This window comes from Bolinopsis microptera, chromosome 5 (genome assembly GCF_026151205.1).
Source record: "Bolinopsis microptera isolate Bmic1 chromosome 5, MBARI_Bmic_1.0, whole genome shotgun sequence".
NCBI lineage: Eukaryota > Metazoa > Ctenophora > Tentaculata > Lobata > Bolinopsidae > Bolinopsis > Bolinopsis microptera.
Window position 1 is genome coordinate 8019090 of NC_087076.1, and position 26291 is coordinate 8045380.

Below are 26291 nucleotides of genomic sequence, written 5' to 3' on the forward strand. Positions count from 1 at the left end.
GAAAATATCAAATAAATTTGTAACTTCCATTAAGTTGGGTGTTAGCATGAAGTGGAAATACTCACATCTCGGGCGTAAAGATGGCCCTTCTCCGTGACCAGGAAGTTGCCGCCGGCGTAGTTCCGTATTTCCTCTTAGGTTAAATCGTCAGAAATCACTTCTACATTCATGAGCTGACCTCTCCCTGGAGATAGTCGTCAAAATATTTTAACTGTTGTAAGTGCAATTTACTGTTTGGTCACAAAGTTTATATTTCTGTGCAAACAACATCGTATGAGTTCACTCACACCTCGTATCCAATATCAAGACTTTAAAAATAAAATGTTCCCACAAAAAACGAGTAACTAATATAACGTATAGAGGTAGATACACAGTATAGCTGTGTTGAATAATATAAAGTCGTATAACGGTTAACATACCAATAAACCACGCGATAGTAGGTTTCGGATCGCCCTGTGCTTCACAAGGTAAGTGTATCAGAGCTCCTGCGTGCACTGTAACGTCACTTGGGGAGATTGTGATCGTCGGGCGGGCACTGACTATGTCTTGGGGCAGGGCCCCAGCCAGCAGCAGGCTGAAGAGAAGGAGCACGACCATGCACTAATCTGCTTAAAATATAGGGTGGAAATTTGCTAGATTTGTGTAATAATGTAAAAATAACGAATTTGAATGGTGGGCTACTTGCTAGGATTGTTAACATGTTAGAGGTATTAGAGGTGTTGCAACTTTGCAAGATGGCATATAAGCCAGCTATAAATATATGTTCAGCTTTCTGTAGTGTGCAAATGTACTGGCTGCAAGGAGCTCCCACGTATGTACGTGATACATAGTTCTAACTAACAGGTCTAAACATAGAAACACAGCAACCTTATCAAAAACTTTCGAGCATTGAAAATCCAGATTGTATTTGCTGTCTTGATGTCAGCAATAACTTAATATCAATGCATGAAATGTTGAAACTGGAACGAGAAAGGGGCCATCTACTTAGGACGTCCAGCAAATAGGGGGTTGGTTTTGGAATTTCGGACAAATCCGGACAGGGGGAGGGGGGGGGGGGTTTCTGAAAATCCGGACGTCCGGAAATTTTGGCAGAATTAACGAAAAAGTCTCATTTATTTCAACTCTTTGACAATGAATTTGAGTTGGTTTTATTTGTACTCTTAAAAAAGTAGTTGGAAATCCGGACGTCCGGGGGAGGGGGTGGTTTTGAAAATTCGGACAAACCCGGACAGGGGGAGGGGGGTGGTCTGAAAATCTACGATTTTGGCGGACGTCATAAGTAGATGGCCCCAAAGAAGGGGTGTAGGAATGATTTTCTTTATGAGGGGGCCAAAATCTTAGAGTTTTTCTAATTTAGCACGCGCTTTGGGCTTGGCCACAGCCTGAATTTCAAAAACAGCAAAACGTGTAAAAGGCCTAGCTGAGCAATTTGGCAATAGAGATCATTTTCAAACACAGTTTCAAGAACGATTAAAATAATACGATTTTAAATGCATATTAGGGCCTGAAAGCAGCTCTTGCGAAATAAGTGTAGTTCGAAAAAGGGATGCATATTTCATTCTCTCGAAAAGAATTTCAGGAAATTTGCTTCCAGAATTGAAATCTAGCAATGTGAAATGATAAATCCAGAAAGATTTTGTTGTGCCAATTTAATTAAGGGTCAAAGGAAAAGTCCTTCAAATTTTGAAAAATATTCTTACAGTAATAGGTCTCACTCTCAAAAAGGGTACAACATGCAAGGAGGGAGAAACTGGAACAATTCTTGGAAAGTTTGTTTTAAGGAATGAATTCTAGCAATGAGGTAATGTAAATTTGGACTGCAAGGGGCAAACTTTGTCCTTCTAATTTACTCCCACGGCATAAAAGAGTAATCAGTGATGTTATCTGAATTTTATAATTGCTAGGCTTCTGAACTTCTGATGAATCCTGACATGTAATATGTTTTGTTTTAAAGACCTTTAATTCACACACCAAAACTTTAAATTTTATCAAATTACAAATGTCCTAATATTATTATTATATACGTCTCTTATTAAGTTAAAAAGTCAGGGGTGCAGCCGTTGTACTTCAATTAAAATTAAGCACGACCGTTGCATTTATTGTGGGTATACTATGTTCCCCATTTACTATTATACCCCCTTTACTATTATACCCCCTTTACTATTATACCCCCTTTACTATTATACCCCCTTTGGTAGTGTTTTTAGTTCAAAACATTCTAATTTGATGTCAAAGATGACAGGAATAAAAAATAGTTATGTTGAGATTTTTAAGAAATTTGCATAAAATACTCGCCAGCACTGTTATACGAAATTCGGTAAAAAACCCAAAATCGCCATATTCAGGTGCCTTAAAAACCATGTTAAAATTGAGTTAGAGATGTGAAATTTTTCAGGGCGTCTAGACGTTGACCAAATCGACTGCAAAAAAAATTTCAGGTTTCAGGAGCATCGGGAAATGGGTTTTCTAGAACCCCTGTTTTACGACAGATTGTCGGGACATACATCACAGTGCTGGCAAGCACGAGCGGTGTCTTTATTGGGGGTATACTATGTACCCCCTTTACTATTGTACCCCCTTTACTATTATACCCCCTTTACTATTATAACCCCTTTGGTACTCGTCGGAAGCCTCTTTCGTGCACGCGAAGCGTGCACTCCGGCCGGAGGCGGCGGCCGAAGGCCGCCGCCTCCGGCAGGAATTTTTCAGGCATTAAGACTCATCGGAAGTCGTTCAGCAGATTTATTTTTAGTTCAAAACATTCTAATTTGATGTCAAAGATGACAGGAATAAAAAATAGTTATGTTGAGATTTTTAAGAAATTTGCATAAAATACTCGCCAGCACTGTTATACGAAATTCGGTAAAAAACCCAAAATCGCCATATTCAGGTGCCTTAAAAACCATGTTAAAATTGAGTTAGAGATCTGAAATTTTTCAGGGCGTCTAGACGTTGACCAAATCGACTGCAAAAAAAGTTTCAGGTTTCAGGAGCATCGGGAAATGGGTTTTCTAGAACCCCTGTTTTACGATAGATTGTCGTGATATATACATACATATATATATATATATATTCAGGGATAGACGCTTTGCCAGTCAATTGTAGCCTGTATTTAAGTGTCCATAGATTCAAAAGTATAAAAGATACAGCCATTTCCGACCACATGTCTAGCAAATAATTGTTTATACTTTAGTTTACATTGTGTAAAAAAATTATTTGACGTCATAAACACCCCTTGATGACGTCATCAAGTTAACCGTTTTTAAAACTTGATTTTTGACAAAGTATTAACTTTTAAAATTAATTTTAAACCATTAAGGAGTAATTTTATTCAAAATCTGAGGAAATTTTCATCTTAGATAATTGTTCAAGCATTCTGAGCTTGCTCCTTCATAAAGATATTCGTCATTGAAGTTTGTGCTTTTTTGAAAAATTATTTTATAAAAACGTCAATTTTGCGATTTAGTATTCTCTGGTGTTGGCCCATGCCTTGGGTTGTGGAGCTCAGTTCTGCTTCCTATAGGTATTAATTGTGTATTAGGCTAGTTTTAAAGTTGAAAATCGAAAAGTTGCACACGTGGGGACACGCCCAAATTGATAGAAAATCGCTAAAATCACTGAAAATTGCTGTTTTCGTCATTTTCTGTCAACTTTAGAGTGCCGTTGTGATTACAGTTCTTCTTGAAATACTTTGAAACTTTGCGTGCTTATCAAGCTATATATAAAACAATTACATGCAAAAATTTACGGCGATTCAATATTGGATGCGCACGCAACGTCCGCTCAAAGTTTGCACGTGCGAAAGGTGAGAATTTTGCTCATTCGTGATTTCCAACAAATTCTGCTTTGCCACGACAGTTTAATGTCATTATATATGAATTTAATGCCAACTTGAATGAGTATTAAGTGGCATATTCAGTCAGTGATCGACCGATATGCTTCCCTAAACACAAGGAAATGTTTTTAAAGGAAAAATTTCGAAATCGTTGAAACTTCCTCCTTATTAATGAAGATATCAGTTTATATTTCGACTTTATAAAGTACCCTGACATTATAATCAAAAAGAGATGATATTTTACCAAAACCCATAATCATGGGTAGAGTGGACCGCTGTCAGTGTCTCTCTTTCCCAAACAAAAGGAAATGATATTAATTTGATTGACCGTTCTCAAATGCAAAATGATACCGAGAATGAAATCGGTCGCTCGCTTTTCCCATTCATTTACAATTGTAATAGATTAAGAAGAACTATCCAAAGGCAGCTGTACTCGGCAATGAAGATTCAATAAACTTCAGCTTGTTCAATAAGTAATAACTACCACCCTTGTCCCTTACCCCGAAATACTAGGTATCGACCCGAACGCAACCCAAAGAGATTTTTACAGCATCTGATTGATGTAATCAATCGAAACTTAATTATACAATTCGTAAGCCGTGAATGAATGGGAAAAGCGAGCGACCGATTTCATTCTCGGTATCATTTTGCATTTGAGAACGGTCAATCAAATTAATATCATTTCCTTTTGTTTGGGAAAGAGAGACACTGACAGCGGTCCACTCTACCCATGATTATGGGTTTTGGTAAAATACAGATATACATATATATTCAGGGATAGACGCTTTGCAAGTCAATTGTAGCCTGTATTTAAGTGTCCATAGATTCAAAAGTATAAAAGATACAGCCATTTCCGACCACAGGTCTTGCAAATAATTGTTTACACTTTAGTTTACATTGTATAAAAAAATTATTTGACGTCATAAAAACCCCTTGATGACGTCATCAAGTTAGCCGTTTTTAAAACTTGATTTTTGACAAAGTAATAACTTTTAAAATTAATTTTAAACCATTAAGGAGTAATTTTATTCAAAATCTGAGGAAATTTTCACCTTAGATAATTGTTCAAGCATTCTGAAAATCTACCGGAAAGTTTTTCTAGCTTGCTCCTTCATAAAGATATTCGTCATTGAAGTTTGTGCTTTTTTGAAGAATTATTTTATAAAAACGTCAATTTTGCGATTTAGTATTCTCTGGTGTTGGGCCATGCCTTGGGTTGTGGAGCTCAGTTCTGCTTCCTATAGGTATAAATTGTGCATTAGGCTAGTTTTAAAGTTGAAAATCGAAAAGTTGCACACGTGGGGACACGCCCAAATTGATAGAAAATTGCTAAAATCACTGAAAATTGCTGTTTTCGTCATTTTCTGTCAACTTTAGAGTGCCGTTGTGATTACAGTTCTTCTTGAAATACTTTGAAACTTTGCATGCTTATCAAGCTATATATAAAACAATTACATGCAAAAATTTACGGCGATTCAATATTGGATGCGCACGCAACGTCCGCTCAAAGTTTGCACGTGCGAAAGGTGAGAATTTTGCTCATTCGTGATTTCCAACAAATTCTGCTTTGCCACGACAGTTTAATGTCATTATATATGAATTTAATGCCAACTTGAATGAGTATTAAGTGGCATATTCAGTCAGTGATCGACCGATATGCTTCCCTAAACACAAGGAAATGTTTTTAAAGGAAAAATTTCGAAATCGTTGAAACTTCCTCCTTATTAATGAAGATATCAGTTTATATTTCGACTTTATAAAGTACCCTGACATTATAATAAAAAAGAGATGATATTTGACCAAAACCCATAATCATGGGTAGAGTGGACCGCTGCCAGTGTCTCTCTTTCCCAAACAAAAGGAAATGATATTAATTTGATTGACCGTTCTCAAATGCAAAATGATACCGAGAATGAAATCGGTCGCTCGCTTTTCCCATTCATTTACAATTGTAATAGATTAAGAAGAACTACCCAAAGGCAGCTGTACTCGGCAATAAAGATTCAATAAACTTCAGCTTGTTCAATAAGTAATAACTACCACCCTTGTCCCTTACCCCGAAATACTAGGTATCTACCCGAACGCAACCCCAAGATATTTTTACAGCATCTGATTGATGTAATCAATCGAAACTTATTTATACAATTCGTAAGCCGTGAATGAATGGGAAAAGCGAGCGACCGATTTCATTCTCGGTATCATTTTGCATTTGAGAACGGTCAATCAAATTAATATCATTTCCTTTTGTTTGGGAAAGAGAGACACTGGCAGCGGTCCACTCTACCCATGATTATGGGTTTTGGTAAAATATGTAATATAAATTATCAGATTTCTGGTTCATGCCATGTAAGAAACCGTGATACTGACGACTCAGTCAGAGAAATTGACGATGTTGCAGCGATATGAAGACTTAAAATACCGCTTTTAGAAGTCCAGATACAACCTTATGTAGTCCTTTTCAATATTTGTTTATATCCGTACTCATGATCAACTTAAGCAAATATTCGCAACAATTTCTTTCGTCTTTTCGAAAAGAGATCTTCCAGATTTTATGGGACCGCCCCCCCATAAAATCTGGAAAAGGGGCGAAAAGGGGCCAACTTTCTCAAGTAAATTAGCAGGATACAATATTCCAGCTGTGAGCTGGCATGAACCAGAAATCTGATAATTTATATTACATATTCCGATATTACATGTCAGGATTCATCAGAAGTTCAGGAACGTAGCGATCATAAAATTCAGATAACATTGCTGGTTACTCTTCTATGCCGTGTTCAGTATTTTCAATACCAGAATCTATCAATGAACCAGAAATCTGTTAATTTATATTACACATTCTGATATTAAACGGGTAGCTGATTTTGATAAAAAATAAAATAACATCGTGATCCGGCGTGATCAATTATTTTAATTGAAGTACAACGGCTGCACCCCTGACTTTTTAACTTAATAAGAGACGTATATAATAATAATATTAGGACATTTGTAATTTGATAAAATTTAAAGTTTTGGTGTGTGAATTAAATGTCTTTAAAACAAAAAATATTACATGTCAGGATTCATAAGAAGTTCAGAAGCCTAGCAATTATAAAATTCAGATAACATTATGGATTACTCTTTTATGCCGTGGGAGTAAATTAGCAGGACACAGTTTGCCCCTTGTAGTCCAAATTTTCATTACCTCATTGCTAGAATTCATTCCTTAAAACAAATTTTCCAAGAATTGTTCCAGTTTCTCCCTCCTTGCATGTTGTACCGTCTTTTAGAGTGAGACCTATTACTGTACGAATATTTTTCAAAATTTGCAGGATTTTTCCTTTGACCCTTAATTAAATTGGCACAACAAAATCTTTCTGGATTTATCATTTCACATTGCTAGATTTCAATTCTGGAAGCAAATTTCCTGAAATTCTTTTCGAGAGAATGCAATATGCATCCCTTTTTCGAACTACACTTATTTCGCAAGAGCTGCTTGCAGGCCCTAATATGCATTTAAAATCGTATTATTTTAATCGTTCTTGAAACTGTGTTTGAAAATGATCTCTATTGCCAAATTGCTCAGCTAGGCCTTTTACACGTTTTGCTGTTTTTGAAATTCAGGCTGTGGCCAAGCCCAAAGCGCGTGCTAAATTAGAAAAACTCTAAGATTTTGGCCCCCTCATGAAGAAAATCATTCCTACACCCCTGCTTTGGGGCCATCTACTTATGACGTCCGCCAAAATCGTAGATTTTCAGACCACCCCCCTCCCCCTGTCCGGGTTTGTCCGAATTTTCAAAACCACCCCCTCTTCCGGACGTCCGGATTTCCAACTACTTTTTTAAGAGTACAAATAAAACCAACTCAAATTCATTGTCAAAGAGTTGAAATAAATGGGGCTTTTTCGATAATTCTGCCAAAATTTCCGGACGTCCGGATTTTCAGAAACCCCCCCTCCCCCTGTCCGGATTTGTCCGAAATTGCAAAACCACCCCCCCCTATTTGCCGGACGTCCTAAGTAGATGACCCCTTTCTCGTTCCAGTTTAAACATTTCATGCATTGATATTAAGTTATTGCTGACATCAAGACAGCAAATACAGTCTGGATTTTCCATGCTCGAAAGTTTTTGATAAGGTTGCTGTGTTTCTATGTTTAGACCTGTTAGATAGAACTATGTATCACGTACATACGTGGGAGCTCCTTGCAGCCAGTACATTTGCACACTACAGAAAGCTGAACATATATTTATAGCTGGCTTATATGCCATCTTGCAAAGTTGCAACACCTCTAATACCTCTAACATGTTAACAATCCTACTCCTAGCAAGTAGCCCACCATTCAAATTCGTTATTTTTACATTATTACACAAATCTAGCAAATTTCCACCCTATATTTTAAGCAGATTAGTGCATGGTCGTGCTCCTTCTCTTCAGCCTGCTGCTGGCTGGGGCCCTGCCCCAAGACATAGTCAGTGCCCGCCCGACGATCACAATCTCCCCAAGTGACGTTACAGTGCACGCAGGAGCTCTGATACACTTACCTTGTGAAGCACAGGGCGATCCGAAACCTACTATCGCGTGGTTTATTGGTATGTTAACCGTTATACGACTTTATATTATTCAACACAGCTATACTGTGTATCTACCTCTATACGTTATATTAGTTACTCGTTTTTTGTGGGAACATTTTATTTTTAAAGTCTTGATATTGGATACGAGGTGTAAGTGAACTCATACGATGTTGTTTGCACAGAAATATAAACTTTGTGACCAAACAGTAAATTGCACTTACAACAGTTAAAATCTTTTGACGACTATCTCCAGGGAGAGGTCAGCTCATGAATTTAGAAGTGATTTCTGACGATTTAACCAAAGAGGAAATACGGAACTACGCCGGCGGCAACTTCCTGGTCACGGAGAAGGGGCAAGGGCCATCTTTACGCCCGAGATGTGAGTATTTCCACTTCATGCTAACACCCAACTTAATGGAAGTTACAAATTTATTTGATATTTTCTGAAAACCGGGAAAGAACGTTAACATTTTTACATAATTCCCGTCAGGTTACAGCTGGTTACAGTGGTCAGTACATCTGCGTGGCTACAAATGACGGAGGACTTTCCTGGGCCACCTCTAGAGTTCTCGTCCTAGGTTAGCCACAACTCCGAAGCCAACTAAAACACATTCGCACTCCATTTTTTTTTCATTCACGGCTTACAAATTGTAATAAAGCTTATTGAATGGGAAAAGCGAGCGACCGATTTCATTCTCGGTATCAATTTGCATTTGCGGACGGTTATTCAAATTAATACCATTTCCTTTTGTTTGGAAAAGAGAGACACTGGCAGCGGTCCACTCTACCCATGATTATGGGTTTTGGTCAAATATCATCTCTTTTTGATTATAATGTCAGGATAATTTACAAAGTCGAAATGTAAACTCGTAACTTCATTAATATTAATATTAATAAGGAGGTAATTTCAACGATTTCGAAATTTTACCTTTGAAAACATTTCCTTGTGTTTAGGTAGGCATATCTGTCGATAACTGACTGAATATGGCACTTTTTACTCATTCAAGTTGGCATTAAATTCATATATAATGCCATTTAAATATCGTGGGAAAGCAGAATTTATTCGAAATCACGAATGAACAAAATTCTCACCTTTCGCACGTGCAAACTTTGAGCGGACGTTGCTGGTTGCGTGCGCATAAAATATTGAATCACCGAAATTTTTGCATAGTGGTATTTTATGTATAGTTTGATAAGCATGCAAAGTTTCAGAGGATTTCAAAAAGAACTTGGATCACAACGGGACTCCAAAGTTGATAAAAATCGTGAAAATAACAATTTTCAGTGATTTTAGCAATTTTAAATCAATTTGGGCGTGTCCCCACGTGTGCAACTTTTCGATTTTCAACTTTAAAACTAGCCTATAAGTATAACACAATTTAGACCTTTAGGAAGCAAAATTGAGCTCCACAACTCAAGGGATGGCCCAACACTAAAGAATACTAATTCACAACTTTTGTGTTTTTATAAAATTATTCTTAAAAAAAGCACTTACTTTTTTTAGAATGCTTGAACAATTATCTAATCTAAAAATGTCGTCAGATTTTGATTAAAATTGCCCCTTAATGGTATAAAATCGATTTGAAAAGTTTTTATTTTGTAAAAAATCAAGTTTTAAAAACACTCAATTTGATCAAGTGGTGATGATGACGTTAAATTATTTTTTGATATAATGATTAAACAGGATTAAACAGGATTAAACATAAATTTGTCAATGAGAGCCCTAACACTCACGTCTTGACTATACATCAATAGAGAAAAATAAGGCTACAATTTGGTCAAAGTTTCAGATCTCTAACTCAATTTTAACACGGTTTTTAAAGCACCTGAATATTATATGGTGATTTCGGGTTTTTTACCGAATTTCGTATAACATTAACATACTGGCGCGTATTTTGCACAAATTTCTTAAAAACCTCCACATAACTATTTTTTATTCCTGTCATCTTTAACATTGAATTAGAATATTTTGAACTTAAATATACCTGCTAAACTACTTTCGATGAGTCTTAATGCCTGAAAAATAATAAAGGGGGTATAATAGTATAGGGGGTAAATAATATTGTGAATATAAGAGCAACGGTCATGCTTGCTAGCATTGTGATAGGTTTGAGAAAAATCGTATAATTACAGGATCTGAGGTATCAAAATATAATGATTAATGGTATTGGTCAGTTAATTGCTTCCAATATTGTTAATTGTATTTAAAGACTTTTTGAGTTTTATTTAAAAACTGCAGTCATTTCATCACTTTTAAGGCGATCAGCGATATTTTGTTAATGGCTTTGTTTGGCCTTTATTTTGTATTTATTTCATCAACTGTATTGTAGGTTTACAACCTACCAGGACGCGCGCTGAGTTGGACTCGTCGACGGTCCTGTCCAATATATGGAACAGATATTTAACGAGTATCACCCGTTAACAACTGTGGGGCATATGCAATCAAAAATATCTTTACATTTTGTTAATTTTATTTATAAAACAGCTCATTGTCATAAAATTGTGTTTTAATTTTTCAAACATGCTGGTATGGTACTTGTAGCGCGATGCACTACTGGGTCGCGCGCTCATCCAATAATGCTTCTCGCAACCACAGATCTTAAGCAGATCGCGTCGATCGGCGAGATGCGAAGGATTGACATCGCGTCAATCAAGTATGCATGGTACAAGAACCGGACCAGATAACATTTTTGTGACATAATTAATATAATTAATTGACATAAAATATGTGACACTCGAGTAGTCGAGTATATATGATATAACTATAAATAATATGCAACCTGGTATGGTGTGCCGGAAATTCAATTAGCTAATTAACATGCACGTTGCATGAAACATATTATTGCCCATTTCGGTCACAAATCAGAGCTTAAATTGAGTTTATTGCACGCGCGCGGTAGACAAATTGTGTTTAAACACCTGTGTTGTGACAATTAAACATGCGCGTTATGAAGGTGACCAATGAAATTTCACATAGCCATGTGCCTACGCGTACTGCGTGACGCGCTTGTTTCACAAGTAGGATACTTTGCCGCGCTTGTTTCACAAGTAGGATATTTTGCCGCCTCCGGCGGTCGCGCGCTACTGCAAGCGAGAGGGCTCTGGTTAGAGCAACAATGAAATTATGAACGGGTGATACTCGTTAAATATCTGTTCCATACTCGGCGCGCGTCCTGGTAGATTGTAAACCTACAAAGCATTATTTGTTATTGGATGCGCGGCGCGGTCCAGTAACACATCGCGCTACAATTGTCCAAGCTGCATGTGACACAATTCAGCCGATCAAAGGACAGGAATTCGCTTGAAACAGTTGGTATCAGTAATGCATCTCAACATCAGCAGAAGATCAAGAGTTCATTACAACCGGTGCATGGCTTGAGAAAAGTCTATCATCAACTTTCGACTTTTTATACAATATTGAATATGCAATAATTATTTTGCTTCGAAAATTCTCTGATAATTAATAATATATCTTACCTGAGGACCCCAGGCTATTATGTTCATTAACGAATAAAGATTTGGCGGAATGACAGGCTGAGCGCGGCCCAGTAATAATATATCGTGACATGTAGGGTGATTGTTTTCAGGGTGATTGCTCAAAAAATGTAGGAGAAGATAGATTTAGACGGAGCAGAGAGTGATGAAGCCCAGCTCAAGATTTATGCGAGATTGCGAGCCGGACTCATCGCACAAAATTTGTAAATAAATGAGGAAACAGAAAAAGTTTAACTTAAAAGTTGAGGGAATTAGGAACTTAACATGTATTTTATACTCTTAACGTGTATTTTATCACTTGTTTATAGCGTGAAAACTTCGACGTAACGCGCGCGAGATTTTTGCCAGATTTTTGCGAGTTTCGTTTAAATCTCATAGCTAGGCTCACAATATCGTGAGATTCTCCGCGAGATTTCGGCACCCTCTTTCAGCACTACATATTCGGTCGCGCGCTTGCATTTTCATCGCTTTTCAGCGTGTTTATTCACTGTACTGTCTAAGTCTTAAAGGATACTAGTTGTTATAAGATCAAGATTCACAGTGGTTACTATAGTTACCATGGTTACCATTAAAGGAGGTACTATTCCTGGCTATATTCTTTCTCAGAATATACTTGATACTGCCATAGGCATAGTGAATATTTCTTCATTAAAAGTTTGAGAAAGGGTCTCTTCAACTGGAGAACTGACTTATTAATCCTAGCAGGTAATTAACTCTGGATCCTCATCACATTGATTCCATTCTAAATTCTAGCCATAAACAAAACAAACATTACCAGATAACTCCGTTTACAATAATTTGACATGTTCCAGTGTGAACGAGGCCTTCCCCGGACAAATCCTTAAATGCCGGTCTTCTCAGTCTCTTAGTTCTCTAGATGAAGTACGAACAGTATAATCTATCGGATAACGTATATTACAAGGTGCTCTGATGATAATTTTAGTAAAATAATTAATAATTGCCAAAAGAATGACCGCTGACGAGACTCGAACCCGAGTCAACTGCTTGACGAGCGCGCCCTCAACCATCGTGCTACGTGAGGCTTACCAAAATTACAATATGTAACATTATATAATTCATGAAAATACGCACGTAAATTTTTCGTTATTTATGGATCCAATAACAGTGACATACTTTTCGCTTACAAAGGGACTCGCGAAATCTTTTTAAATAGAAAATAATTTGTGGGGCAAGAAATCTTGCAGGCTGGAGGGGGGGGGGGGGGGGGGGGGGTTGGGAGTACATTTCGTGAAAATCGCACTTCTAGTGTCAAAATCCAATCTCATCGCACTTTTTTTAGAATCTTGATAGGGGTGATGAAGCGGAAACAGATGATGAAGAAGAGGAAGTGGAGGATACTGACTCATCAGAGGAATGGGCGAAAATAGTAACTGTGTACATGGTGATGCTCTGCATCATGATACGGCTGTTGAGGTTTGCCTCAATGGAGGGCGAGGTCGAATGCCATCCCAGTCAAGATTTGAGCAACTCCAGGGCCATAAACAATCGAAGATATCACTTAATATCACATGTGATCATGCAGCTGATGGTAACTGCAAGATTCTTTCAGTTGGAAATAGAGCATGGTTTCTCGTTAAGCGGATGATCATGAAAACGGAAACAGAGATCGTGAAGGTGAGAAGAAAGGCTTTATTCCTCTCGTACCGGTTGCGGTCAGGGTTGGGGTCATCAGTGAGTTGCGTCCCTACTAACTCAATTTGCCATGGCCATCGAAGTGAGCATTACATATGGCTGATATCATATCTGGATGGCCAACTTCTTCTGAGCACATCAGTGAATAAAATACTGCTTTTGGGTGATATTTAAGCGATTATATCTATTGTGATGTTGTAGTGATGAACCAAAACAGTGATGTTGTACTGATAATTGTTTTACTAGGTGCTTACATGATTTTATTTCCTTCAAATGAAAAATTTGTAAAAAAACCAAAAAAACCCAACTCCTACCCTGAAAAAGGTAATACTGGGATTGGGTTTTTTTTGGTTTTTTTGGGTTACACCCCCCCCCCCCCCAACTTTCAGAGTTCATGATGTAATTCATGATGTAAATTGTGTATTAAATGTGTGGTGGCTCCCTGGGACAAGAAAATATTTGATTAAATACCTTTATCTTTGGTTTCGAATAATTCGAGCTCTAGCCGTTGATTAATTAATCATTGTTTTTTAGGGATGTTAAAGAACAAGCCTGCAGCGACATTAAAAGGCCACCAAGGTCCAGTAAATCAGGTTAACTACAATTCAAATGGTGAATATTGCTCGTCTGCTGGAGATGACAAGACTATCATTTTATGGAATCCCCTAGATGGGGTCAAGTTGAAGGTGTACAATGGCCATGGACAAAGTGTTCGTGATGTCGTTTCTTCCCATGATAACTGTAATCTTGGTTCAGCCAGCGCAGATAGGTGCGCTTTCTATTGGGATGTGGCCAGTGGTACTATACTAAGAAGGTTCCGAGGGCATGACTCAGTTGTGAATTGTGTCAAGTTTAACAAATCATCAAACATGCTGTTATCTGGTGGAAATGATTCCACAGTTAGGATCATGGACCTTAAATCAAGATCTTATGAAGCTGTTCAAATATTAGATGATGCAAAAGATTCTATCACAAGTATTGATATCACAGATGACGAAATAACAGTTGGCTCAGTTGATGGCCGTATAAGAATATATGATATTCGAATGGGAAAACTTCATGAGGATTTTGTAGGTGAATCAATAACAAATGTTTGTTTTTCCAATGATAACCAATCAGTCATAGTAAATTCAACTGACAATACTGTCAGATTAATTGATAAAACAAGTGGTCAACTGTTGAATGATTACACTGGACATGTTCACACCAAACTGCAACTCCAAGCTGTTTCATGGTATGATGACAGTGCTATACTCAGTGTCTGTGAAAAATCTAAAGTTTTTATCTGGGACTTAATCGGAGGAGAAGTGAAGCAGACATTAGAGCTTCCTGCACTATCTCAAACTCTGTCAGTGCATCCTTCTAGGTACCAACTTCTTACTGGTGATATATCTGGACAAATTAATTTGTGGATAACTAAGGGGGAGAAAAACCCAGAGAAACATGAGGGAGAAAAAAGTATGTCAATGTGGGCATTGCCTCCTCGGTGAATATTATTTTGATCTGCTGTCAGGCTGAATGACAGTGCAGTGTTCTTTAAAATGAATACTACTATACTTGAATTTTTAATTTTTGGTTGAACAATCCAATTTATGATATTTGGTTTGAAGTTATCATTGATATAACTATTAAAATATTTAATATTCTATTTTCACATTTGGATTTCAAATGCACATGGTCAATCGTTTTTTGAGCAAATTAGCACTTTAAAAAATGATTTTATTATAAGCCTTGAAAAATAGGCATAACTTGAAATTTATGATTTTTATACTTTCATAGGTTTTCCATAACATGAATCTTGTACAATTCACATGTCAGGAAGGTTACCATTGATAATAGGTTTATTTGATGTTGGTTTTAGGAAGGCAACGACCCAGATATTTATGATACAAGCTTTCCTATTTTTAGAGTATTGAATTGTTACTAATCTATTGCAATGCAGGAGAGTAGTGTCAATGTCAGGAAGTGGTAGAGTTTCTGTTTCTGTCCCTGAGGTAATTTCTAATTATTAATAATCTGCAATTGGTCGTGCCTTGTGGGACTGTGGCAGGTTTCTTGGATATGAGTTATGACCTTATTTAAATGCTGTTCTATTATTTCGTCTATTTCAGGGTTATGTTCTCACTAAAAAGACTGATTTACAAAGCCTTCAAAATTTAGTGAAAACTATATCAAGTTTCAACAATAACCGAGATCGGGAGAATGCAATCAATGATATCATCAGCAGCAGTTCACGGGGTTACGCTATAAGAGAAAAAGAAGATCTGATTGCTAAATTTGACAGTGCTTGTAAAAATTCCCGTTTAAAATCGAAAATAGAGGATGTCAAGAGCGACTGTACTAAGACGTTAAAGAAAAATATGAAAGGTAACGGTTGATGAAAGTTTTTTTAACAAATTGTTACAATGTATTATATTACGTAACATAATTTAGATATTTAATCTAACATTATCAAATTGGAGTACTTCTAGTACTATTGTTTTAAATATTTTGTAGTGTAATTGTTGGAATCGAATAATGAAGAAGTTACTTGCTGGAAGAAGATAAAATTTGATCCCCCCTTATTTAAGCGATTGAAAGCTTTTCCAAACCCTTTCCCCTGAGGCACTTAAGTAATATGTGGACGATCCGGAATCCTTAATAATATAATTTTTTATTATCAGATATACAGAAGAGACAGAATGATTCAAAGAAAGCTCTAAAGAAGAATTTTGAGGCGGGTGCGTCTGTGTTGAAAGAGTGTTACGAGAGTGAACTTCTGAAAAGTTTCCAGAACAAGGTTGGATTCCTTACTCTACCCATTATATTCTACTTTCCATTATAACAACATTACCTCTTATCACTATTCATAATTCTGACTATGATGAATATTATCCGCTTTAAAAGTTACTATTCAGACATCTCTGAACAATTCCCTGCCGGTGGAGCAGTACGCGTGTGAAGAGCTAGTAAAGACTTACAGAGAGTGTCTCAAGAGACAGCTCCTCCCGGAAATGGAGAAGATGTACAAAACACACTGTCACAAAATGGAGGGTGCTATGAAAGAGTGGGTCAGTCAGTACAACACAGGTAAATACTGGGTCAGTCAGTACAACACAGGTAAATACTGGGTCAGTCAGTACAACACAGGTAAATACTGGGTCAGTCAGTACAACACAGGTAAATACTGGGTCAGTCAGTACAACACAGGTAAATACTGGGTCAGTCAGTACAACACAGGTAAATACTGGGTCAGTCAGTACAACACAGGTAAATACTGGGTCAGTCAGTACAACACAGGTAAATACTGGGTCAGTCAGTACAACACAGGTAAATACACCAGATTAGTTGGACAATGTATAACACGTGGCTGGTATTGAAATTGGAATTATAGAGATCATATTTGTGAATGCAATAAGTTTAACATGACTGCAAGGGACCTCTGAGATAAGGAATCTTGAATGTTAATTATGATCTCCATGACGGGGAAGTAACTCCAACTTTGATAACTTGATTGTGTGCAATATCCTCAAAATCAAAATTAAATTTAAGAACTAATTCGGAACCGTAAAATGATTAACAATTATTTCCGTAGGGGCGCTAAAAGACACACACAAGGTGTCCCCCGCAATAAGTGAGAGAATGAACAATATTCAGCGAAGATTGGATCAGCTGACACAGAACGCTCAGAACGGTTCTACAGTGGAAAGAAAGATTGATCAAACTCTCCAGAGGTCTGTCTGCTTGTATTGTTCACAACTTTTTACCTTATTTTACCACCTAATTTTACCACCTTATTCGAAACTAAGTAGATATCTGATCAAGTAGGATTTAATTTGAAACTTTTTGTCAGAAGTTGATACAGTACAATTTTAATAACAATTGAAACTCAAGTTTTTGGTAAACTGATTAATTTCGAATTAGTCGGCTGAGAGCTTATATTCCCAGGTCAGGGTATCTCAGTAACTGTGAGGTACAATTGATATTTCACACTCCTATTTTAGTTGTAGCTACACTTGTACAGTAGACATGTAAAAGTTATGTGTATTGGTCAGGATAACGCAGGATATAGGACAACTGACAGTGGAAGTTAGAGAAGTGGCTCCTTCACACGAACAGATAGTCGCGGAATGTCTGGGCAGACAAGACTTTCAACAAGCCCTCAACAATGTGAGTACAGCTAGTGTCCCTAGTGTTAAGTAGTCTGCTTGTACAGTTCTATACATAGAACAATATCATGTCTATAAATAGAACAATATCATATAAAGAACAATCTCATATTCATCAAAGGCAGATTTTACATGATCAGTAATGGTCAGTAATGAGTACAGAGTATTGATGTAGCCTGACATAATTTACGTCTCCATTTCAGGCGCTAGTAGCTATGGATCTGGAGTTGTTAATGTCTACCATTTCAGGCGTTAGTAGCGATGGATCTGGAGTTGTTAATGTCTACCATTTCAGGCGTTAGTAGCGATGGATCTGGAGTTGTTAATGTCTACCTGTAATAAGATGTCTGTAGACGATGTGTTCGGTGATGTACTCCCAGAACAACCCATCTTACTAGCATTACTTAACCAGCTCCCCTACAACTTACAACAAGACCTGGAGATTAAGAGTAGTTATCTGGTGGAGACTGTCCTGGCGCTGGACCTGGCTGACCAAGTTGTGAGTAGTATAGGGGAGGGCCGCTCACACTACCGCTTATCTCAATTAGTATTAATTAGACATTAATATGACTCACAATTACTGGAGTATTCTAACAAACCTTTAACTCTCCAGATTGCGAGTAACAGTGAGACAGTGTTCAGAGAACTTACCAAACTTATAGAACACATAGATTCAACTAGAAGTCAGATTACACCGCGTCAGTACAACCAGCACCTCAAACAACTCCGCTGGTCCACAGAGCAAATCATCAGACAACTAGACCAGTACTGAGAACTGGACCAATACTGAGAACTGGACCAATACTGGACCAGTACTGAGAACTGGACCAATACTGGACCAACACTGGACTAATACTGAGAACTGGAACAAGCAATTTGTAATACTCACTCATTTTGTGGACATTGCCGTATATTAATCGGTTGAAAATATGTTTAATTTGATAAGCAAGAAGAGAATGCTGAGTTTTATACATTATTAATCAAGTTATTTGTTAAAATAAATGTATAATTCTTATCATAATTTTTATTATTTTTACCCTATCAATTGATAGTGTATTTTAAAATGAAATCATTAAAATATGTTTTCTATGTAATAACATATATAATTAACCTTCTTATTTGTTTCATTCAATATCAGCTGAAATCATTGATCCCTGCAATGTAGCACTGTCATGAATACCGTACCTCCGTCGGACTGCAAAATGAACGGAACATTGAATTGTTCTAATAGTTATGAGAAGGGTGAGTGTTGTTGCTCTTTTGCCTTCAGTTTGACAACTACTGTGTTAATGGCACGCGGTATGGTGATGAGTTAGTGTGTTATCACGTGTTGTGCACGTGTTACCACGTGTTACCACGTGTTGTGCACGTGCAACTTTGGTGTGATCTTGTGTTTCTTATCTCTTCTTGATACACATCATTGCGCATTTTAGATTTTCTGGAGTGAAGCCTTTGTCACAATACCTAGGATTGACATAACTTGCAACCTAAACAGTGAATTTAGTGATTGATATAGCCTTAAGGTGGTGGACCGTGGATGGCTACAACGACGAATAGTGTAAAATGCTATTAGGAGGGATTGGTTATGAAATGTAAGAGGTCTGCAGCTGGATTACAGTGTTAACCTAGCAATTATTAAGTAGTGTAATAAGATATTATCACAACAATGAAAATAACCCCATCATTATTTCTGATTACTTTTAATTCTAGTAGGCACAGTGATGTAATACAACCTTATCTCTTTCTTCATTTACAACACTGATAAAGTTCGATCGAAATCTTATAAAGTTTAAGAAACTGTGAGAATGGGTTGGACAGACATCAACATTCGGTTAACTGGCGGCGGGGAAACATTCGACACTACTTACGGTTTACAATCAATTACTGTAATTAGTCTTACGGTTTACAATCAATTACTGTAATTAATCTTACGGTTTACAATCAATTACTGTCAACTTTTAGTCTGCATTGCCTCATGATATTGCTGAACTTTCTTTGCGTTTGATACAATTTATTTATCAATTTCTATATTGTGTTAAAGTGAAGCAGCGTTATTCTTATCATTATCAAGCAGTAAATAATCAGCCTGAGGCATTTATATTCAGATGACTTCAAATGAAAATACTTTTTGAATATGAAAATGAAAGTGAAACTATATCCCGCAGATATGTGGAGAGAGATATTTGTGTGGTGTTTGGTGTCGAGTCTAGTTATTCACTTCGTGTCGGGACTACTTGCTTGGTACAGTTTGGGAGGTCATCCCATCGCTGTCTACGCTCTTCCTTCCTTCATCATAGCTGGATTCTTTACCCCTCTCTTTGCGGGAACTATTACAAGTAAGGCTTACTTTGTTTTATAATCCTGTTTTTTAATCCTGTTTTTTAATGTTTTTACGCCCTTCTATCTTTAGCCAATGAGTAATTTGCTTTACAATTTAAAGATTTCCTGCTACCACCGATTATAACCCCACTTCGTTTCAGGTGCAGTTATAGTATTTGTTTATAAATCAGCGCAATTTACAATGTCATCTTTAGACGCTTTTCTGTGGGGTGTGGGACAGACAATCGTGTATACACTAGTAGCTGTTTCTAGAATTTATGTTACTCTTTGAAGTTCAGTTTTTTTTCATATCATGACGAAGTTTGTTAATCGGCTTGCATGGTTCTGATGTATTCAATTTTGAATCTTGAGAAGTATTAGATCTTTTCTTAATTAATTGATATATTTCGTTAAATATTTTTGTCGAGAAAGTTGTTAATAGTCCGTCTTGCCTGACAGTATGTTGAAATTGGGAACCAAAATTTGCCTTAGTTAGTCAATGACAGATAATTTGTTTGATTTTTTATTTGTGTAAATGATTTTCTTTATATTATCTTATTGTATGTTACTGCTATCAGCTATAATTTGACTCCTTTTGGCGTTGTGGACCTGCCATCGTTACTTGCAGGGTTCAGGGATAGTAGCAAATTCCCGGCAACTTAATAAAAGGGGCGTGTTTTAAATAGAGCTGCACTAAGTCCGTGTGTCCTGGACTTGCCAGTCAAGCCTCAATACACGACTTGAAAGACGCTACATTCGATTATCGGTTACGGCGGGCGCTGTTGCCGAACACCAATATGCTTAGTAGTATGTAGTAACTCACACTTCTAATGCGCGTCTTAACCGCGCGCACACCGCGCTATCATCTGACTCGTGTCTGCAGTTGATCTACTATACTCATTTGATTTTACATTTATTATATAACTTGTTTGAATGAAACAAAATAAATCTTAAAAGTTATTATAATAATACCTCAGCAGGATGCAACCAAAGAAGAAAAAACAGAAGGTTGACGAGAATGTTCTTCTCGGCTACACCACTGACAATTTCATCAGGAGTCAACTTGAAGAACTGTATTCTGGATTGAAGCAGTCCACAAACCCAGTCTCTAACCAGATCAAAGACTTGTTGTTGAACTTAAAACCAACCAAGAAGAAGACAATCGAAGAAGCCGTCATCGCCTTGAAAAATAAGAAATCTGTCTGGCCCCTACCATCAGATCTCACTATTCCAAATGGTACATTTAAATTCTTCCCAGCAAAAGAAGTAGTTGATGTTGGTGGAGTTAGGACATCGACTCATTTGAAAGCATCAAAATCATCCGACTTACTGCTTCTGCTCTCAGAAAAATTTTGCGAACCAAAAGATTATTTGAACGGAAGATATATCGTCAAAAGAACTTTGTTCCTGATGCACTTGATCCCAAAACTCCGGAGTTGCGATTTTGTGTCAAATATAAGGTTCAAATATTTTGAAAGGGACGTGCTCAAACCAGTCCTTCACGTTCAATGTAAAACAGGTGATTCGTTCAATCTCATACCTTCTGGCTGCACCTTCAAGTTATCTTTACTTAATTTTGACAGAAATGCCGTCAGACCTGATAAAGTGTACGATGGTGAAGAGGAATGTTCAGAGATCAGCACTCCGTATTACAACAACTCCATTCTCACTGACATTCATTCCCCTCAATACGTAAGTTTTATGTCAGTCATTGAAGATTCAGAAAACTTCAAACAGGCATTGACCATTCTCAAGTTCTGGCGTGCAAGAAAAGGTGTCAAAATGTCCGGACATATATTAACAACATTGTTCCTACATCTATACGAGTCAGGATCTATTGCTACAGAAATGGACGTCCTAACAATCTGCAGACAAGTTTGGTCCTTTTTATCAACCATCCTCGTTCCCGCATTCTCTACAGGGATCATTGTTGGAGACAGCACAAAGACCATGGGTTACCCAGGCTTATATATAGATACTCTTGCTAACGTGTGCTACAACACAGACCTGGTAGCCTTGAAGGAGTTATCTCGACACAGCGGGGTGATGTTGGAAATGTTGGAGTCGAGGGAGTACAATACTCTCGTATCTGTCATGACTGAGAGAGTTTCCTCTCTTTATGATATCTACGATGTTGTTTACAAAGTCGAGATCCCAGAAGCACCTCTACCAGAAAGTTCTTTACAATATTGTGGGGTGCAATTCCGAGGTTTTATAGACCATGTCAGGTTCATCCTCCTGAAATCTTATGGAGACAGAGTGAAGGAAATCAAGATAGAGTACATTTTAAGTGAACCCTGGTCAAGGAAATCTCCTCCAGGTCTCCCTAGCTCCGTAATGATTGCTCTCACCATCGACAAAGATAACTGGACAAGACTCGTCGACAGAGGCCCCTCAGCAGATACCGTCCAATCTAAAACGTTCAAAGAGTTTTGGGGGGAAAAGAGTGCTATAAGGAGGTTCCAGGATGGTTCCATTGTTCAAGCAGTAGTGTGGGACGGTAAAACTGCGCAGGCACGTCGCAGTATTCTCACCCAAATCACAGAGCATGTGTTGGGACGTCACGCCGGGATCGCACCGGACAAGGTACAAGAGCTCAAGTTGGAGAGCCAGGAAATAGTGGGCAGAACCTACTACGAGGGAGATGGTGAGGAGCAGGCACAGAAAATCATCAAAACTTTCTCCGAGCTGAGTAAGATCTTGAGAAAGTGCTCCAAGATACCACTTACTATAAACTCAGTGTTAGCCGTATCTCCAGTGCTCAGAAACACTGATCTGTTCCCTCAAGCCGAGTATCAAGTAAGCCGCTCAAAGAAGCAAGCTGCTCTCAATACAAGTGAAGCAGTTCCCCCTTTCGTACAAGCTCACGAGATGGTGTGCCACTTTGAGTTGAGTGGCAAGTGGCCAGAGGATGTCCAGGGAATCCTCCGATTGAAGGCTGCCTTTTACCTGGCCCTCAAAGAGGAGCTAGAAAGCATGCATATAACTGCTAAAGTAAACATTAACTTCCTCGACATTGCCCGGAACGGGTTTGTGTTCAGGTTGAGATTTCATGTCCCGAAAGAAGAGAAACTAAGAGCGGGCAACATTTCCTTCTGGGTGCCTTGTTCTGGTGCAGAGCTGAAAGTGCAAACAGTCATCCTACCTTATGTGTCATCTCACCTCAGTAGTTTGAGTCTCCAGCACTCTGCCTACCCTCTAACAGTTAGATTCCTAAAACACTGGGTCTCAATTCACTGCCTCTCAAACTACATTCCTGACATATTCTGTGAACTAATAGTGGCCCACATATTCCTCAGTGCTACAGCTCACTCCACCCCCCAAACCGCTACAGCTGGGTTCCTTAGAGTTCTCTCCTTCCTCTCTTCATTCGACTGGAACCTGTACCCGCTTCTCATCAACTTCAACCATGAGCTCATATCTGAAACTTTAGAGTTGTACACGAACTTCATGAACACACGAAGTTCTTACCCTGACGCCTGTATAGCGTGCCCTCAAAACGAACTGTCTGATCTGACCCGAGATTCTCCAACAAAATCCTCTCTCAACATCCTTAAACGGCTGGCAGAGAAATCCCTCTCCAATACCAACTCCCTAGATTCTGTTTTCAAACCGAACACCACATCCTACAACGTCATCATCCACTTGAAACGCAGCCAAACAGGGAGGTTCCCAACAGACAACCCTTCACAACACCACGCGAAGAGCTCTCACTTCCCAGTGGTGGAGTACGAACCAGCGCGGCTGTACGTGGAGGAGCTGAGCCGCGCATACGGCCAGCTGTGTCTCTTCCTGTACAACAGATACGCCCCCAGTGTGGTGGGTGTTGTGATGAAGCGAGCTGGGAACGGTGAGGTGAAGTTCACTGTTAATGGCTCTATGGCAAAAGTAAGAACTGAGGGAGGTATGGTGAAGAATAATCTGGATGCTATGTTGTCAGACTTTGATCTGATGGGGAAGGGTTTGGTTCAGAACATTGAAGTACTTGATCTTGAAATTTGAGAATGAGTAGATATGTTTTGCGGGATATTTAATTACACCCTAAAAGAGCAGAGTGTTTGTTATCGTGACAGTGCTGTAATTTCTTTTAACTTCTAACTTATTATTTTATCAGTTTTATATACGTCGTCTAACTCGCTTCTATTTACAAATTAGTAGTACATGTGAAATGACAAACTCTACTTACAAGAGAGTTACAAGAGTTACTTGATCACGTGACACATTGCCTGATCACGTGACTCCCCTAAACACTGCTTGTAACACCTAACACTACCTGTAACACCTTCTACCATATAACAGGTGCAATGAAAAGGAAGCAACTAGAGAGTTACCTGCAGGATGTTGCCCAGTTCTCCCACCCCAAGTTGGAGTTGGAACAGTACCCCACAGACCCACATCTAGCTGCAAGTGTCCTGTACACTGCTCAGACCAGCTTCGGGGATATCGAGGACAAGGCTGTGTTAGATATGGGGGCTGGGTGCGGTATTCTCAGTATTGGTGGGTGAGTTATTTAGTGTTCCTGAATTCCTTGCCTGAAAACAGCTTGTTTTCATCTTCACGTTATCATTATAAATCTGTGATGATCATCAGTAATATGACTGATCAGTATAAATGTGGCTGATTAGTAGTTTTCCGACCCGGGAACTACACGGAATATGATACCCTCTCTTTCCAGGAAGTGTAATGTTGGGAGCAGGAAGTGTGACGTCATTAGAGCTGGACTCCGATGCTATCCAGGATTTACAGGATAATATCACTGAGTTTGAGATAGATAACATTGATATTATCCAGTGTGATGTTACCACCGACCTTGTCAGGTTTGTCTTTTTTGTTGGTAATCATTTGACTCGGACAAACGCAGTCTCTTTTTAAAAAGTTGGAGAGTTGTTATTGTAATAGGACACAACCCCATTAAAAGATAAAAGACGAAAAAGCAGAGATAATGACAAAAAATCAACCAAGAAACTAATTAAAGTAAAGAAACAAAAAAAACCAATACCCCTAAAAATAGTCCTCGGTAAAAACAAGGTTATAATAAGTGCAAAGAAGCGACAATAGAGTACATCGTTGAACTGACGAAATTAGATACTATCTAGAATATATTGGAATTATCGAGTTTATGACACGGTTTGTTCCCTGATCAAACATTTTTTTTGAACATTTATGTTCCGGTTAAAGTCCACTCAATTTTTCGGAGATAATAGAATTTATTGACCTAACAAACCTAAACCTGAATCCATGCAGGAAACATTCAACAGAAATTTAAGTCGAGGAATTAATTCATCAACCTTATTATTCTATCTTAATTGGTATTTAGTATTCTTAAAATTCCCATTGCGTTAGCTACTGTAACTGCTATATTGATTCAAGTGAAATTGGATTTTACTACACTTGTAATTGTTAAAAATTGGTGACGATAATCCATCTGCTTGTGTGACATAAAAACACTGTCATGATATTTTTGTCATGCAGTTTAAAACGGGTAAAACTGCAGCAGTTTAACGGTTTTAAATGAAAATGGCTTTGAGTGGTGTCTCAATTTATTTTTGTTCCGAGAGTGATAGTTTCCCATATATTACTCTCTGGAGAAAATGAAGTGCATTCAGATAGTCTCGTGAAGTTCCGAAAGAATAGGAAGTTAGACTATCATACTTCAATCATCTGCTTTTTTAAAAATGAGCGAGATATTAAAATACCATCTGCATTACAACATCAAGACATTAGGCTTTAAAAATTAGCTCCAAAACAAGTGGCTTTTCATGGCGCACAGTGCACATTAAGCTTACAGGTAGCACTAGCATAATCAAGATGCTAAATTCAGTTCCGACCATTGTCCATCGGTTTGAGTACGCGAACAGTCCGGCTGCTTCTCTTCATCGGATTCTGCTAAAATCAAGCAAAACGCCTGAACATTCATATGAAAAGGTCCTGAAATCAATGATATTGTTCCTTATGAGGGAGCTGAGGAAAAACACAAAACAAGCCTTACAAACCTATGTTGATGACCTGTCCTTGCAGTTTTTGCACAATGTGTAATACACTTGGTGATGTAAATGGTGGATGTCTTCTTCCTGGGGGTAGGAACCACTCTTCCAAGAAGTTCGTTCATCACCTCCATTGAGTGTACCGATAGCTCCATATTAACTAAACAACTGTAAATATTCCGTCAGTTGAAATGCTCTGGGACAGGTGAAGGAGAACCTCCACGCAATATTACAGTTATTCTCAACTACAAGGGCAGTTTAGAGGGAGATAGACCTATGTGGGATCATTTCATCTTAGGATTCTTGTTA

The 26291-nt window shown here is 38.0% G+C and overlaps 4 protein-coding genes across 4 annotated transcripts in view; all 4 read left to right on the forward strand.

The window, feature by feature from the left end:
- Positions 1 to 18809, forward strand: part of LOC134815187 (probable E3 ubiquitin-protein ligase bre1) — a 35579-nt gene extending 16770 nt beyond the window's left edge. The window contains exons 2-9 of the mRNA XM_063823699.1: positions 15472 to 15525; positions 15643 to 15898; positions 16195 to 16310; positions 16429 to 16600; positions 17106 to 17244; positions 17566 to 17680; positions 17975 to 18178; positions 18293 to 18809. Coding sequence (XP_063679769.1) covers positions 15487 to 15525; positions 15643 to 15898; positions 16195 to 16310; positions 16429 to 16600; positions 17106 to 17244; positions 17566 to 17680; positions 17975 to 18178; positions 18293 to 18451 — 1200 coding nt within the window. The 5' untranslated portion in view covers positions 15472 to 15486 and the 3' untranslated portion in view covers positions 18452 to 18809. The remainder of the gene's footprint in view (positions 1 to 15471; positions 15526 to 15642; positions 15899 to 16194; positions 16311 to 16428; positions 16601 to 17105; positions 17245 to 17565; positions 17681 to 17974; positions 18179 to 18292) is intronic.
- Positions 14064 to 15127, forward strand: LOC134815699 (WD repeat domain-containing protein 83-like). The gene has a single exon (XM_063824278.1). It carries the CDS (start codon positions 14068 to 14070, stop codon positions 15019 to 15021), a length of 954 nt encoding a protein of 317 aa, XP_063680348.1. The 5' UTR covers positions 14064 to 14067; the 3' UTR covers positions 15022 to 15127.
- A 2170-nt stretch (positions 18810 to 20979) lies between the features above and the next one.
- On the forward strand, positions 20980 to 24000 carry LOC134815411 (nucleolar protein 6-like). Its single transcript, XM_063823946.1, has one exon. It carries the CDS (start codon positions 20980 to 20982, stop codon positions 23998 to 24000), a length of 3021 nt encoding a protein of 1006 aa, XP_063680016.1.
- Positions 24001 to 24296: 296 nt separating this feature from the next.
- On the forward strand, positions 24297 to 25264 carry LOC134815412 (rRNA N6-adenosine-methyltransferase METTL5-like). Its single transcript, XM_063823947.1, has 3 exons — positions 24297 to 24495; positions 24674 to 24815; positions 25243 to 25264. Exons 1-3 carry the CDS (start codon positions 24303 to 24305, stop codon positions 25262 to 25264), a joined length of 357 nt encoding a protein of 118 aa, XP_063680017.1. The 5' UTR covers positions 24297 to 24302.
- Positions 25265 to 26291: the final 1027 nt, after the last annotated feature.